The following is a 17,936-nucleotide window of genomic DNA, read 5'->3' as shown; positions in this document are numbered from 1 at the left end:
AAAGAAAAGTTGAACGTACCACCAACTCCAAATAATATCCCAAATGCAGACAATGAAAAATCCCAAGGCCCATTACCATCCGCACCAGGAACGCCGAGGAAAGAAAGATTAAATAGGGATAAAATGAAAACCAATGTTAAGTCGTCTCGTGACGCCAGTCCTGCCCGAAGCCCCAAACGAAGTCCAGCAAGATCAGATCCTAAAAAGATTAAACCATCTTCAGATTCCAAACCCGAGAAACTTGAAGCTACTCTGAAAATAGAAAATGAAATGGGTCCTGTCACTACAAGAGATATCAAAGTTGAATCTACCGAGGAGAAAAAAGGAACCAAGACAGACGACGAAGAAGCTAAAGAGTCAGCTGATACTATATTAAGTGAACTTGGAGACAAGCCAAAATCCATTTTGACAAGAGTAGCTTTGAAAAAGATTGCAGCGAGAGCTACAAAACCGGGCCAAGCTCAGCAAAACGGTGATGTGAAACATGTGAGCGTCAATGATTCTCTGAATCAGTCTAAATCCAGTGGAAAGTTTGCTCTATCTGTCCCCGCTAAGGGTAAAAAGGACAATGACGATAAAGATGATAAAACGTCACTTGGATCCAGAAGAGATTCCTCTAGATTATCTATTGACACCACGTCCAGGAAATCAATTGACATCAGGATGCAGAACCAGGTTATGTTGAGCAACAAACCTGTTGAAGAAAAGCCTAAATCACCACTGACTAACACAGACTCGTGGATTCGATCGGCAATACCACATTTACCACTTGGGGTTGCTGTATTATGTCTTCTGCTAAATATTATAATTCCTGGATCAGGTAAGCACCCATTGATTATAATCGCTTAGTACCAACATATTTTGAATGGAAAGTCCCCTAAAAAATTGCAAAGCTAGACTCTGTTAATAACAGTAAGTTGTGTTTCATGTAGATCAAGGTAAGTGGTGTAACTACATCTCGTAGATCTGGTAATGATGTAGCAACATCTTGCAGATCACGATGGTGTAGCTGAATGTAGATTATGGTAAGTGATATAACATCATCTTGTAAATTCATCCTGCAGATAATAATAATAGGATGGCGCTGCAAGATAGTGTAGAATGTAGATCACGGTAAGTGGTTTAGCTGAATGTAGATTATGGTAAGTGATATAACATCATCTTGTAAATTCATCCTGCAGATAATAACAATAGGATGGCGCTGCAAGTTAGTGTAGAATGTAGATCACGGTAAGTGGTTTAGCTGAATGTAGATTATGGTAAGTGATATAACATCATCTTGTAAATTCATCCTGCAGATAATAATAATAGGATGGCGCTGCAAGATAGTGTAGAATGTAGATCATGGCAAATGGCGTGACTATATTCTGTAGATCTAGGTAAGTGACATCTATAGTAGATCATCTTGTAGATCTTGTATCTATATCATGTATATCATCTAGGAAAGTGATGTAGCTAGATCCTGTAGATCATGGTAAGTGGCGTAGATATCCTGTAGATCATAGTAAATGATGTAACTTAATCCTATAGATTAACATCCGAAGATCGTCTTGACAAGTGATATAGCTTTATCCTGGAGATCATAGTAACTGTTATAGCTACATCCTGTAGTTCATAGAAGTGATGTTTCTATATCCTACATATAAATCATACTACGTTTGTATTTCAGGTACAATGTTAAGCGGTGTAGCTATATTATGCTGTGGTAGACCGAGAGTAAACAGTAAAGATGATCATGTGATAGTGACAATATGTGTTAATGTGTGGGTCGGATTTGCCCAATTATTTACCATTACGTTTTTATTAGTTGGCTGGTTTTGGAGTTTGGCCTGGGGTATCAGGATGATAATTTTAGCCGGTAAGTAACGTATTTAAGTGTTAAACTGCATCACAATCTGTCTGTTTGACAAGGCCAAGACTGATTTTGTCCGAAGTTGCGCAAGCGTAGTACGTATCCGTAAGTGTGAAAAAATAGCTCCTTATATCTTTAGTTAAAACAACTCCGTTCCGTATTGCGTATACGCACACGCCTTCACGTACCGCGGACTGATAGAAAATTGAGCAATTTTTTGCGCTCAATGATGCTGTTTGGATCTTAAAATTGCACAAATTAATTACGTCAAGGTACTCCATTCATTGACTGGATTATGTCTTTACGCGTGGTTAATAACGTACACGTGTAGTTAAAATTGCACAAATTAATTACGTCAAGGTACTCCATTCATTGACTGGATTATGTCTTTACGCGTGGTTAATAACGTACACGTGTAGTTGGTATGTCGCGTACTACAGATCGCACACACGCATATAGATTCGTATACGCCTGCGTATAGCGGAAAAAAGGCTTAAGCTATTGAATATTCAATGACTGCTATGAACCGGAAACATAAATATGAAAGAAAGTGATCAAGCGCTGAACGTAATCGACACTAGCAACTAAAAAATAGTGGTGTCTGATGGTTACTTATGCACTACTTTCTACTAAAAACATGATCTCGTCGTGAAGCTAGTGGCAGGATCTTTAAACAGACAGTTGATCGCAGTTGCTGGTATAGTCGGCCAATTTGTTTACATGGGCGTTTGTTTATGACGACTGCTAATTGCCAGTCCTAAGATAAGGGGGATAATGGCAAGATTTCAACCCTTGATCTTCCATAGGAAATATCTCTTCTTTTCCATTATATCTATCAGGAAAACGGACTCTACAAATGTCATCTGATTATAAATTTTTCAGTATATGAATTGGTTTTGTGAAAGAAACTCGGTCAATATAAATGTCGAACATCTATTGTTCTGGACCATCATCTATGTATCGAATTTTTACCTTTTAATGTCATACAATTAAACTGAAGTAGGTATTTTATGGCACTGAAGTATTTATCATAATGATGTAGCAAAACAAGATTTTGAAGATAGTTAGTTAAAGAGATCGTTTTTGGAGCTGATTTTTATTCCGATTTGCGGGTTTCTAATGTTAATTTCTGCGAAAAATTCGCAGTATCAGTGGAACAAAATTACGCATTCTGTGATTGATACAGATTAAGTGAATTTCCATAGCTTTTTCGTATAAACTGAACTATCCCTTTAACAGAAATGGAATGAAAGGACTACTCTCTTGCCATGATAATTTCTTTAGGGTCTTTTCGAACGGCAGCCTGTGAAAGTTTTGGTCTAACCCCCAACCAGCATAGGCGGACTGCCTAACCCCACCCCGAAGTAAAATGGCCATAACTTCGCCAATTTTTTATTTTTATTGCGAACGACAGTTTAACATGAAACATTTAGCATGAAAAAATCTTTGACTACGAAACTTTGTACATTATGTTCAGAGAGTAGGCTGAATTTACAGTAGCACGAATGTTATTTCAGTAAGAGTAATTTGCGTATATCAAAATTAGAATTGTTAGCTTTATTTGTTAGGACAATTCTAGGATAGTTTTTCTAAAACGTAACATGTACAGAATTAATAGTCTTAGATTATCTATACCAGGACCATTCTTTAGAATTATATGCCTCTATTATGTGGAGAAAATTGAATTATCATGTCCTTAATGAAGCTATTTGCTACAGGTAGACAGAATTCAATAGAAGTTAAAGTGATTTCAAGGAAAGCGTATTTAATAATGATACAAGGTGACTATAGGTTTTAATTAGATTGTAAATAATAGGCTATTATGATACAGGCAATAGAGTGAATATAATCAATCAACTATCTTATTTTATATTCAATGAAAATCGAATTTACGACTTTACAAGAACCGCTTAAAGGGATTGCATGGATATTGATTTTCGTTGCCTTAGTATGCTAAAAGTACGCAGGCTAACGTAGTGCCCCTCCCTCCCTCCAACAGAAAAGAGGACGTACCAGTTCTTTCAGTTTCCGGGGACGGGGTATATTGGAATATTCTCCTGCTGCAGAGGTTCTAAGATCCGAAAATGAAACAGATAGTGTAATATGTATATCGATATGTCTTCGCTATCTATTGGTTATAATTGGTCCAATAATGGAACAGATATAATTGCCATCAGTATATCTGTAATGGGTCCAATAGTCCAATAAAGGAACATATAGATGTATCATTGTTATATCTATAATGGGTCCAATAGTCCAATAAAGGAACATATAGATGTATCATTGGTATATCTATAATGGGTCCAATAGTCCAATAAAGGAACATATAGATGTATCATTGGTATATCTATAATGGGTCCAATAGTCCAATAAAGGAACATATAGATGTATCATTGGTATATCTATAATGGGTCCAGTTGTCCAATAAAGGAACATATAGATGTATCATTGGTATATCTACAATGGGTCCAATTGTCCAATAAAGGAACATATAGATGTATCATTGGTATATCTATAATGGGTCCAATAGTCCAATAAAGGAACATATAGATGTATCATTGTTATATCTATAATGGGTCCAGTTGTCCAATAAAGGAACATATAGATGTATCATTGGTATATCTATAATGGGTCCAATAGTCCAATAAAGGAACATATAGATGTATCATTGGTATATCTATAATGGGTCCAATTGTCCAATTAAGGAACATATAGATGTATCATTGGTATATCTATAATGGGTTCAATTGTCCAAATAAAGGAACATATAGATGTATCATTGGTATATCTATAATGGGTCCAATTGTCCAATTAAGGAACATATAGATGTATCATTGGTATATCTATAATGGGTTCAATTGTCCAATAAAGGAACATGTAGATGTATCATTGGTATATCTATAATGGGTTCAATTGTCCAATAAAGGAACATATAGATGTATCATTGGTATATCTATAATGGGTTCAATTGTCCAATAAAGGAACATATGGATGTATCATTGGTATATCTATAATGGGCCGAAGTAGTTCAATAATGTAACAGATAACAGTTGCAGTGCCATTGATATACCTATATTGGGTCCAATGTTCAATAATTGAACAGATAAATGATGTATCACTGGTACATCTATAAAGGGTCCAATAAAGAGACATATTGAGGTATCTATATTGGGTCCAATGGTCCAATAATGCAACACACAGAAGTATCATAATTATGTATAACTATAATGGGGCCAATTGTCCAATATCGTAACAGATAGGTGTGTCATCGGTTTATCTATAAGAGGGTCCAAATAGTCCAATATTGGAACAGACAGCAGTATCATATATCTATAATGGGGCCGATGTTCCAATAATGGAACAGATAGCAGTGTCATCTGTATATCTACAGTGTTTCTCTAATGATCCAATAATAGAACAGCAGTGTCATCGGTATATAAAGTGTCAAATGGTCCGATAACAGAATAGATCGATGTGTCATCGGTTATATCTATGATGGGTCCAATTGTTATCTACAATAAGTCAAAACAAATGATTCAATAAACAGTATTTTATTTCGTATAGAAAAGGGATTAAAGAACAGGCTGATGCCTATGTAACTCCCTTCCGCAAGATAGATAGATGTGTCACCGGTATATCCATTAATTCATAATAGGTCCAATACTCCAATTGCTATTTGTATATCTACAATGAGTCAAAACAAATGGTCCAATAATGGATCAGACAGATGTGTCTTCAATGGGTCCAATAATGGGACCAACTCAAAATTTAGATGATAAAGATATTGATAGATTAGTTAATTAGAACCATTATCAATAAATCAATCTAGAATCATTCAGTTACATTACGGCTGTTTTCTTTTAATATTCCACTGGCTAATAGTTAATATTGATTGGTCACTAGGGGCAACAGAAGAATAAATAAACACAATTTTACTCAATACTGAATTATTTGTTTTTCTTTTTTCCGATTCCGTTAGAAGAAATTGTCTAAATATTTGAAGAACCACCAGTGATCGTTCAATTGTATAATGTGTAATTCAATCACTGAATAAAATTGTTAGAGCAAATTTCATACTTATTCAAATTCAACCTTAATAAGTTGCAGCTTTTGGCGTATATAGTTTGCTTCAGGGAAAGGGGATCAATTTTTTAATGAGCGGTCACCCAAAAGGCTATACGTCCACTCGGTAGAAAATGTCACTGCAGCCAAAGCGATAAAATTATAGTAAATTAAATTAAAAGTAAATTTTGTTGCATTTTGGCTATGACAAGGACAATAACTCATAAATCGGTTATAAAAAAAATTGAAGTTGAAATCACACAAGATCTCATTATACATATTTAGATTAAGCATATCAAACTGCATTAAAATCAGATCAAAAATTGAGTCTATATCACGTCCATACGACAATTTTGGCGTATATAGGCAAAATCAAGAGCACTTGACGAATCGAAAAGCGCTGAAATTCGAAAGTGAATTTATTAAATGTATATCTATTTTGCTTTTAGATTCTAGGGCGTTTACGAAATGTAATCGGACGGACATGTTAGATATGAGCTTTATAAAAATTTATCCTTCACAAAGGAAAATATAACTAACTTCATGTATCTTTTACAGTTGAATATAGAAGAGAACAACAGCTTCAAAGAGAGAAACAACTACAGACCATGGCATTGTCGGCGTTTGGTTCAGCATCACATATGAGGTCGCTGTTTTAATGATCTTATTGTGTAGTCCAAGAATGAAACGGACATTTATTTAGAGCATTGATAGTGCTTGGATTTAAATCGTCGATAATAATATGGACTTATTTATGGAAGATATTCAAACTCTGTGATATTTTGTGATAAAAGTGACTAGTAATATTATACAACAATGCCGATAATTGTGCTGACGTTGGCAATCTGAAATCTCTCAGTAGTTGTCGAGCTAATGCATTTAGAAGTGTGGCAATACATTGTTCATCGTTGATACCATTGCTATAGTATTTCTTGATATTAAAACTGTTGTATTAGACATATCCCGGTTGTGTTCGTTTTTTCTCTGTTTGAAAGTCTGAGAAAGGGATTTTGGAACCAACTACTATTCACATAATGGTTCAATTTTACTATATTCTCTTCAAGTTATATTTAAGATTAAAGGTAGTCGAGTGAGAGAGACATATACTAGCTAACCTGAAGATCCAGTGTTCAATCCCGAAATAGTGACTAATACGGTGTAGAAAAGTAGGACGTAAAACACCCATTTCTTTTTTTTTTAATGATGATATTGCAAATCTAGGTTGTTTTTGTTTCCTGATCTGACGAAATTGTAATCATGTCAGAAGCTACTATTAGCAAAAGATTTTGGTAAGTCATAATAACAAATAATCTATGACACAAGAAGAATTTGTCAGATCATTGATGCTGAGTAAAGAAACCAGCAAAATCGTGAAACAAACAACTGCATCTGCAGTTTTATCAGATTGAGGGGTAGCAATAACTCATTCAAGCATGGGTGCTTTTTTAATGAACAAGACATGTAATGTATTAGTACTAGAAGCCATTTATTTCATAAACTTGACCTTACAACATCCAGTATGATCTATATACATTCTTAAAGACAAGTTTTACACTAGATAAAATACACTAAAATATTACTATAATAACATACATAAAATTTGAAAGATGTTGGACAATAAATTCATGGTTTTAAAATTTCTGAAAGATGCACCTTAAAATTACAGTCTGATTCTCTTTACAATTTACAAAGGTGCATGATCCTGAGGGCATCTTTCAGCTTTTCAGATGTCATCAGTGAATGAGTTGATTATTCACAAAAGCACAAACCAAGGAATCAAAGTAATGTATGTTATCACAAGTTCAATGATAAAAACATGACAATACTAACAAGGTGTAAAATATGACTGAACATTGATTTTGATTGGATGATATAAGCACAAGATCTAATGAAAGGGGGTTGAAAAAAGTTGGATGCTTATTCTTTACCAGAAATAGGTGTGGAAGAGAAACACAACTTGAATATATATGGACCTTTTCCTTCTGAAAATAAAAGAAAAAGATTTGTATTTAATTGTGTACTGTGAGTTGAGGAAATTGACACGTTTGATTACTGTCTTCATTGAGCATGAAGGCATTCGAATGGTTCATTTAACCAGAATGTGCATAAATAAATAAATACCTCTACAGACAAAAATGGTAAAAGACCAGGACAAAAGACAAAAGGCCAGCTGCATTGTAACAAAAATTCCCTCATTGAACTCTAAAATATGTTCTCTGGGTAGAAAATGGGATGTAAATTTCAAACTTACATCATATAAAAACTATATAAAATTTCCAAATACAGTGAAACCTTTTTTTTAGAGTATAAAATATGACAAACAACTTACCAACAGGATTAGGTAATGAAGTATGATTACATACAACTAGACCTTCAGTAGCCTCCCCTTTATTCTCAAATTCTATCAAACCAGTAGAGCTTCTTTCAGCTATAAAACAAAATACACTTATAAAATATTATTTTATTAATAAATTTGCTCTAAACTTTTTGTTGTATAATCGAGTGAGTGACACTTAGCTGTGGTATAACTAGTTTAATTTGAAGTTATAGCACGATGCCCTATGTAAATAAAGCGAAGAGTTACTGAAGTTTTCCCACAGATTGTTGACATCACTTATTTGTAGTCTCAACCTTCTTAATTTATAATTTTTCATGTGTAAACAAAAAATAATTGAGTTTCCATCAATTGAAGGAAAATTCAACTTACACTTAGCAGGGAATATTTTGACTGTAGTTGGTTTCTTTAAATCTTTACTGGTAAACATTTCATTAATCTCTTCTTCAGTTAACCCGGGTGGTGCATTAAAATAATGTAGCACTTTCGATGGTCCATGAATTCGTACAAAAAGGAGTTAGGGAAAAAAAGGGGTAAATCAGCATAAAATAAATTCAAAGGTACAATACTATTTAAAGAGAAAATTTATAACTTGCCTACACTACAAACTACTTTCACCAAACTGACTTGATAGATGGGTTAGCTACTATAAGAAAAATGTAAATTTGGTGTTTGTATTAAGCCAATTTGATTAATTTTTCAAAAGTCACTGTATCAAAGTCTATATCAAATTTTTAACTATATAATATTTCATTAAAGGATATTGTTCTTCTGGGCAGCCTCAGGATTAGTAAATCTATTGTTTCGTGATCCCATAAAATCTTTAAATGATGGTGTACCATCTTCTAACTCATGAGGAGTTCTAACATCCTGTAGAAAAGCTTGTTTGGAATGGCTGAAAATAAGATCAAATCAAAACTTAGTAATCACCTTCTAAATCCTAAATTTTCATGATAAGAAGTATGAGGGCTGGTGGTCAAAGAACTGGAAATCATGCCTGATAAAAGGTTACTTTAAGGACATATTTTGAGTAATTAAACAAGTCTCCTTTATTATTTTACTTTCAAAGCCGTAAAATATATGCTATGTTTGATAGAACATTTATATATATGGCATTTATTGCGTATATTGAAACTTACGTCAATTGTAGTTTGTTATCAAAGAACACAGTTCCATGTAAATTGGCCATTACTCTTTCAACAGAAACTGGTTCACCCATCTGTACCATAGCAGATCCTTCCTTACTCTTCAAGAACTTTACCTGTAAAAATAAGTTTAAAGTTTACCCATTTATTTCGTCTACTGATAAACTTTCAAATACCATAAATTAGTCATTAAATACCACATCTTTTTATAACTGGCGGTCCTTAATCTCTAACCTAATGGTCATTTTGTGAAAATCTTTGACCATTCAAATGGTTAACTTGAATGAGTAATTGTAAGAGGATAAGTTTCAGACATCTTACTCCAGAAGCCACGATTTCCCCTACAAAGCCTAGCAACTTGCACAGCTCTAATTAAGTAGGCTACAGCTATTGTGATCCAATGAGTTTTTAATGGACCACACACTTGCCATGAAGAGGATTTACTACCTTACTTACCCTAATAACATTACCATACAAACAGAAGAGATTAAAAACTTTGTCACAATTCATCTTGTTACTCAATCCATACACCATGACAACTGAACCACCATTATAATTAGATGGAGGTCCTTGTGGACCCTGATCATACTGTTGGAAGTTCCTTGGTGGAGGAGGACCATAACCTCCAGGACCTCTATCCTATAAATTAAGAACACAAAAAATCAAACTCAATTTTAGATCAAAAATTTTAAATCTCACAAAGATTCAAGAAGGATCAATAAAAATAAGCCTTCATGTATACATGGGTTTTTATGCTATATCATTAATATCAGTAGAATACAATGTCTTTCCAAAATAAATGAAGACTTACATCATAACCACCTCTATGCTTGGGTGGACCAGGAGGACCACCATATCTTTCTGGAGGACCACCATATCTTGCTGGAGGAGGACCACCAGGTCCACCACGAGGTGGACCAGATGGAGGTCCATTATAGGTATCAAACCCTTCATTTTGTCCATGGTCATAATAACCACCTTGGTCATAACCACCTCCTCCACCACCACGACCACCATAGCCTGCACCACCATGTGCAGCAGCTCCACCACCACCACCACCACCTCCAGCAACATCAGCTGGACCATCTACAAAACAGGAGACACATATAAGTACATCTTCAATAGTTATAAGCTTGATAGGAATAATTATTTAGAACTTTTTAGTTCAATCAAAAGAGTACAGGAAAATATATTTCTGTGAAGTTCTATGGATAGATGAAATGAAGCTCCAACAGCTGAAAAATTATTTAGATGACATCATTTAAGACAATAATTAACATTTACTCACTATATGGAGCAGGTTGACTACCATAACGTGGTTCTTGTAACAAGGGTTGACCTCTAGAGTGACCTCCACTGTGTTCCTTTCCTGAAAAACACAATTTTATATCACACATCTTTAATCAATATGATGGCCAGATCAATGCATTTCAAGGGACATGACTCCTAAGCCTTCGGCTACTAACAAAAGGCAAAATATTATGAATAGAAACCCAACAGTATACAAAACTTTACAAATACAATAATAACATCATCAAATTGATACAGTATATAACAATATATAATAATTATGAAAAATAAATCAGACCATAATAACTTATTCCATACACCAATCAGTACACACAGATTATCTTTCCTTGTTGTCTGCTCTTCACCAGGTGGCAGCATAGGTCCACTGCAGGATTCATACAGCCTGCTAAATAACAACCAAACATGGAGTTATTAGTTTGTGTAGATTTGTTTGTGGTTTTTTTTTTGTCGGTTTTATAAATTTGTACTCCTTATATGTAATTGTTTAAAGCTGTTATTTTGCACATTTATCATCTTCTTGTAAGATTTGTCAATTCATTTTACTAGTTTGCTATGGTATTTTTTCATTGAATCTGGTTTGCAGTTTGGTTTGTATGTTGAACATCTTCTGAAGGCATTGTCTAGCTTAAACCGTTGAATATTGATGGTATGGTATTGGAAATGCAGTTTAACATATTCTATCAATGTTTATGAAGTTCTGTAGCAAGCAAAAAGGTACTTCTGAAATAGACATCTTGTTATTGGTTCTGTTGATGATATATCTGGTTCCAAACTGTATAGTTGTTCAATAATCAACTTGGTTCTGCTGGTGTATATAAGTACATTTAATTTGATAGACAAAATTCAGCACTATCTCATTCAATCTGACCGTCAATATTTCTGGATATCTTGACTATTTTCTTCTGTAAATTTGTATATACAGTATTCTGTATTGTGTTTTTTTTATATATCAATTTGTTAAATAATACATACATGACTATGAAAACAATATGTACATTAATTAGTAATGAGCAGTTATTAGCCTTCATTGTAACATATTGGCAATGTTTTATTTTGTCAAATTCAGAAATAAAGAATTGTAATGAAAAAATGTTACCTGTAGTTAATATATTTTCTATTCTTAAATATGTGAGCATTTTGTACAAGAATGTATAACATTGAAGGTAAATACAATTGTCAAATTACAATCAACAAATTACAAGCATTGCTGTTAAAGTGAAGGTAAGACCTAAGTTTATGCTCAAGTGTTCTCACCTCTACAGATGTCTTTTGTTTTGAAATTGGTCTATTATACATCACTGGTAATATAGCCGGCATATTTGAAAGAGTGTGTATTGTAGAGAAAACAACTGTAAAGGGAAATCTTGTAGAACAGGTGAAATCAGCCTTTGCTGCACATTTGTACCTTATTGTTTAAATGAGGAACAATCAAATGGATAAATACCTTTAAACAAATGAATAGTTCTCAGACATAAATATACAATTCAGTTTAAAGTGGCTAAGAAGTATAAACAGAAGTCAATATCTACAGTACAATAACATATGAAGGTAATATAAATGTATCATTTGGAATGTAAATGATTTACTGAATGATCTGCAATAAGGATGGAATGTATCTTGACCACTAGGCCTTATCATGGATTGTGTCTTTGCCATAAGCAAGGAATGTGTCTCTACCATAAGCAAGGAATGTGTCTCTACCATAAGCAAGGAATGTGTCTCTGCTCCATGTAAGAAAGAATCCATAGTTGATATTAAAACAAATGTATATAGGAACCTAAAGCTTCTGTACATGCAGTTAACTTAAATCTTAAGTGATAATAAACAATAGAAAATATCTTGGCGAACTTCAAAGCTAAAAATATGGAAAAAATTGTATAATTGTGAAAATGCAATAACAAAATATTTTTCACTGTTAAAATATGCCCAATATATCAATTGTACAGTTATATAAATAATTTTATTGTGAAAATGAATATGTAAATCATTTGAGAATCATGCAAATTAAACTGAATAAATTATTTCATTGATACATGCAAATTATATCAAATTTGTTTTCTTGTTAAATCTAAATTTGTGGGATCAATATATAATATCATAATATACTAATTCTGTTGAAGAGATTTGAATGGTGTACTAGTATTGGTTTATTAATATATTATAAGGAAATGTACAAATGTATATAATTTGAATGTATAACATTTTCAGAAAAATTTCGATAAATATTTGAACGATTTTGAAATAGAGATATGGCAAGAATGGGGAATACATAGGGGATTTTCAATGTTTAATTTACCAAACAGAAATGATGTAGTTCAGTAAAACCTATTAAGAGTTCCAAGTGGAATGGCAAACTGTCACTGAGACAGCATTGAACAGAATTTTTAAAATTTTTTAAAATAGACACAGGGAATGCAAGTAGACAAGCATTCCTCAGCATGTCCTTTTTATCCATGGAAAGTCAGTAAGCCAAAGATATGAGATGCTTTTCGTTCAAAATAACTAATCAAAATCAGAAGGGGAGGAGGTGAAATTACAAAATCATAACAAAGACTGTTTCAAGAATTTAATTAACTAGAAAATTAGACGATATTTTAATCAGAGCTGAGCACAAGAAAAGTTGAATCTTAAAATTTCTTGCCTCGTCCACGCTTTGGTTTAAATTTATTTCCATGATAACTAGATGCGTCATGTTTCTTCATTTCTTCACCAACCTCATTTCCAAAGAGCAAGGTGGTGATAGGTGTTGCAGCATTATTCATGGAGCATATGCTAGTGTATCGTTTACCTATTGCTGGGCGAATTAGGTGTCGTCTTTTAACTGATAAAGAATACTGAGCTTGACATAAAATGGTGATCGAGTCAGATACTAATTTTTTAGCAGTTTCCACCTCAAACTTGTTGCTTTCCAAATATTCAGCAACTTTTACAATCGGAAGAAGTCCCGTTGAAATTTGTCTCTGAATAATGCTAATATCTTTATCACGACTTTGTGTCCTAGCATCCAGTAGTTCCCATACTTCTGGGTTAGTTACAGGTGGTTCTAAATTTACACAGTTGTCTGGGATCAAGTACTCATTTCCTGTTTTCACAAACAGATCAGTGGTACAAGCAACATTTAGGAAATCTGCAAAAGATTGGGTGATGGGTGCACTTTTGGGATAAGTTTTGATAGTTTTTAACAATGGTTTAGTCGTGTCACAAGTTTCTATTTCACCACCTATAATTTGACTTTTGACATTGGTTGAATTTGAGGAACAATGTGTCGACTCTTTATCTAAAGTCTGAAATGAACAAGATGGTAAAACCCTTTCCTCTGAATCAGAACTACAATTGGGTTCATCTCCTTGTACCTTATTCTCTTCAGCTTCTGAAATTCAAAAATACACGTTTGCCCATCTGCAATGACAATTTCAAGCTTTAAGAGATATAAGCTTCAATTTATTTGCCTTACCAATTTAAAATGTCAATTCACCTACCAGTTGAAATGTCCTATGTCTTCAATTACAGAAGCAGTTTGAAACTTGAGCAGTCACTTGAGAAAAAAGAATTTCAATCCTTCAAAGTGATATGTTAGCTGGTCAAGTAAATATTTCAAGAGTTCCTTCATTTAATTCATTTATATCAAGGTACAGGCACCAGAAAGAATTCAGTTTGAAAGAAAAAAGCCTGTGGGTTTAGAGAAAAAATTGTGTACATGACAAAAGGCAAAATTTATTGCAATTTCAGAAGATGTTATATAGATATTGCCTGTTAAAACATTTCAGGGTAGTCAACGACAACCAGAATATTGTTCTAACAAATTATGTTTGACAGTAGTCAGTTTGAACTACCAAAGTTGTGGTCAGTATAAGCTTATTGTGAGCCTCCACTGCCGAACTGAATATGTTGTCGACGACAACCAAATGCCATGTTTGTCAGCATTAACTAGACTACAAAATGTATTTTCATTGTTACACCTTTATAAATAGCAGTCAACGACTTGCTTAAAACTGATGTTAAGATTATTAGGAAACACGCCTAATAACATCATTTCCGCTTGGTAAAGTTTATGGAATAAATGTAATTCATTATTTCAATATTTTGAAAAATTCATTAAGAAGCAGGAAAATAAGGGGAACCATATCTCTATTTCAAAATCTTACTGAGAATTATTTTTAGTGATTAAATTTTATCATGCTTACCTAAGTTTGGCTGAGTATAATCCCAGCTTTCAGTGTCATTTCTCACAACATTCAGTCTGGTCGGCTAAAACATAACATTAAAAAAAAAGCTTACTCAACTATCATATAAAAAGCTGTTTAAATAAGTTTTAATTAAATTTTAAAAAACTATTCAATATTGGATATTAGAATAAACTTTCAAGGCACTTCAGCAAGCTGATAACAAAAAATATAATCATTTCAATACAGTTTCAGTTCTTTTAAAAAACATCATAAAATGAGCATTACCTTTGCATATTCTATTTTCAAAGTACAACAACCAGAATAGACATCAGCTCCATTCAGGGAGGCTTTAGCTCTTTTAGCAGAATCTACATTATCAAATCTTTACATTATGTTAAAGAAATGTACTAAGAAAATTTCAAGTTTGGCAACCAGGAACAAACATGAAGAATCATAATTTTGGATAGCAAATAAAGATTAAATATTGTTTAACAGAAAGAAAAGATTGAATATTGTTATGTTGAAAAGCGTAATTGTAAATCCAGCTAATATTGTAGAAATACTGTAAATTTCACTTTTAAAGGATACTCAACCATAGTCTGAACACCATTCTTCTTGAAGATAACAATTCTCAATACTTGACCATAGGAACTACAAATAGTGTGCATTACATCCTACAATAGAAGCAAAATGGTCTGTTAAAACTTTTCAAAAAAGTTAACTAACAGAATAATGCTGCTCGTGTTTATTCTGATCCAATACTACTCTTAGAGACCACCTTCATTAAGAAGCCATTTTGTATTATTCCATTACAGTCACATTCAACTGTTGAACAGGTTCAGAGGAGAGTATGTATAAACTTACCACTGTAATGGGATATTGAGGATTTAAAACCGTAAATAATAAAATATGATTGGCTTGTTGACTGTCTTCTGGATCTCTGCAAAAATAAATCCTAAACTGATAACACATTAAGAAAATGTTCTATTAGAATTACTATTTGGAAGCCATGCACAATATATCCTGAGCTTTTGAATCTTTAAGAGTAGATAATTATGAAGCGTTTTATTGCTATTATTATAAAGAATAAATACAAAATTCTAGTGCGAGTAATAGATATGGGATTCAGTATGATATATTGGTCTATATAGAACCTACCCAGGTCTTTGAATCTTTTGACTTGTAGAATAATTAAAGAATGCTGCACTACCAGCAACATTAATTGGTGAGGTCTGAAAAGAAAATTTCAAATTTGAGTTAAAAACGACCATATAAAGAATCTATGAGGTGGAATATTGCTTTTACAGACTGAATGAAGAGACTTAAATCACAGTTTGTTCATTTCTGTTAAATTGAGGTTGAAAGAAGGCGAAGTTGATAAGCAAGAGCTAAAAAAAAATTTCACTTCTAATGTGTAATTTTTTAGGGTAAAAAACTCAATAATACAGTACTTTATTCTAGAGAAAATCAATTATACTGGTTTATTGATATTTAAAACACTGTTGAATATGCTGTCTGCTTATAAAGGATTATTAAAACCATATGGTTTAAAGCTTCATTGATTACATATAGCCAACAGCTGTCAATGTTTCTTTCTTTGACTTCATTATTTTTACCTTTGTGGATTTTAAAGCACTTAAATCCTCAAAATCAAATAATCTTCAAATCCACAACAAAGAAAGACTAACACACATAAATAAACTTACTTGTGAATATTCCACACAATTTCTGGCACACATTGCATCCTGAAATAAAAATTTGGAATTTAATTCATTCCATCTATATTTTTCAATATCTTTTTAACTAATTTAATTGTTCCCTTAGTTAAGCTAACAAGTACGGTACCGGTACCATGAATTGACAAAAAAGTAGCCTACTTAAGTCTGAAAATATTCTTACCTCAAACTCAATCAGAGCCTGTCTTTTCCTTGGCATCATAATGACATCTCTGAAAAAGAAAGCAAATCTTTAAATAGTCTCTTTTCTGGAAACAAACTTAACTTATCAATATATGAAGAGTACTTCTTTAATACACAGTAATAGTACAGGTACTTTCAATTTTGATGTTATGTGACAAATATCTTTACCTCACTCCACCAAAATGCTGTACTGCTTCAACCAAGTCTCCTTCAATAGCAGCATCAGATAAACCTCGTACATGTACAACTGCTGATGGTGGTGGCTTGTGGGGGTCATCAAATTTATCCTAGAAAAAGTTATAAAGTGATAACAATGCTATTCATTCATAGACAGATACAGTTACTAGGCACATAAAGTTTCATTAGAATATAAAAACTCTTAGTATTAGTAGCCCGATTTAAACAAATATTTCAAAAAATGATAGGCCTAATCATAAGTCTCATTCAACTCTCAGACTCAACTCCAGCCCCAGGCCCAAGCCCAATCAAGGACTCACAAGTTATCTATTTTCTACAACATAATAGTTGTATCTTGTTGAAAGCCACGCATTTACAGTGAAACAATTGAATAATCCATCATTTAAAATTTCATACCCTTTGACCATATCCATGAAATCCATGTTCGTCAGTTTTCAATCTTTTAGACATGTGCCCCTCATAACCTGACGCCGCCATGTTGCTCTTTGTAGAAAATGGATAATGTAAAGCATTAGTGCCACAAGAGGACGCTACGATCGTAATAAGTGCATTCGATTGGTGGATAACTTTCAGTCGATTCAGAGAGTCGGTGGCAATAAATTACAGACTCGTTCCAAATATTTTCACTGATAGATTATACTTTCTTGATTTAAAGTCAGATTATTATGTTGACATGGAAAATGAATGGAATTCTCTGTTTCACCTTTGTATTCATATTTGACTCTTGATATCCATAAACAAACTTTTGGCATGTCGAGACATTACTCGTACACTAGACAAGTTCAGATTTCTAAGGGACACAACTTCCGTGCATATCTCAAGGACTTGAGTTTAGCAACTATGCCTGTCACTGAGGACGTAACGGCCTTTGGACAAACAAACAATGGGGACACTGTTAAAAGGTTTTAAATTTCATGTTGTCTCATGTTTCATACTTTTCTTCTTTTA

General features: G+C 33.2%; 2 protein-coding genes across 2 annotated transcripts; one reads left to right on the top strand and one right to left on the bottom strand.

Annotated features, from left to right (window-relative positions):
* Nucleotides 1-678: 678 nt before the first annotated feature.
* LOTGIDRAFT_133311 (hypothetical protein) lies at nt 679-1,866 on the top strand (the record flags this gene model as incomplete). The annotated part of the gene is made up of 2 exons (XM_009067575.1): nt 679-820; nt 1,670-1,866. 2 exons carry the CDS (start codon nt 679-681, stop codon nt 1,864-1,866), a joined length of 339 nt encoding a protein of 112 aa, XP_009065823.1.
* A 5,512-nt stretch (nt 1,867-7,378) lies between these two features.
* Nucleotides 7,379-17,527, bottom strand: LOTGIDRAFT_222631 (hypothetical protein). The gene is made up of 17 exons (XM_009067574.1): nt 17,385-17,527; nt 16,959-17,077; nt 16,771-16,819; nt 16,578-16,616; nt 16,030-16,103; nt 15,736-15,811; nt 15,460-15,545; nt 15,157-15,253; nt 14,890-14,953; nt 10,683-10,763; nt 10,206-10,480; nt 9,851-10,033; nt 9,389-9,510; nt 9,014-9,144; nt 8,622-8,753; nt 8,244-8,342; nt 7,379-7,896 (listed from the first exon to the last, which is right to left on the bottom strand). Exons 1-17 carry the CDS (start codon nt 17,463-17,465, stop codon nt 7,832-7,834), a joined length of 1,773 nt encoding a protein of 590 aa, XP_009065822.1. The 5' UTR covers nt 17,466-17,527; the 3' UTR covers nt 7,379-7,831.
* Between the last annotated feature and the right edge of the window lie 409 nt (nt 17,528-17,936).

The sequence above is a fragment of the Lottia gigantea genome, assembly GCF_000327385.1.
Source record: "Lottia gigantea unplaced genomic scaffold LOTGIsca_83, whole genome shotgun sequence".
NCBI classification, from domain to species: domain Eukaryota; kingdom Metazoa; phylum Mollusca; class Gastropoda; family Lottiidae; genus Lottia; species Lottia gigantea.
The sequence above is the reverse complement of the archived record's forward strand: the minus strand, read 5'-3'. Positions and strand labels throughout refer to the sequence as shown.

Bases quoted from the DNA above. Each gene is read 5' to 3' on its own strand.
- LOTGIDRAFT_222631 (XM_009067574.1), bottom strand. From the start codon at position 17,465: ATGGCGGCGTCAGGTTATGAGGGGCACATGTCTAAAAGATTGAAAACT. The intron at 17,078-17,384 runs GTATGAAATTTT...AACTTTTTCTAG, and splicing joins TTCATGGATATGGTCAAAGG to GATAAATTTGATGACCCCCA. The intron at 16,820-16,958 runs GTAAAGATATTT...TTTCTTTTTCAG, and splicing joins CAGCATTTTGGTGGAGTGAG to AGATGTCATTATGATGCCAA.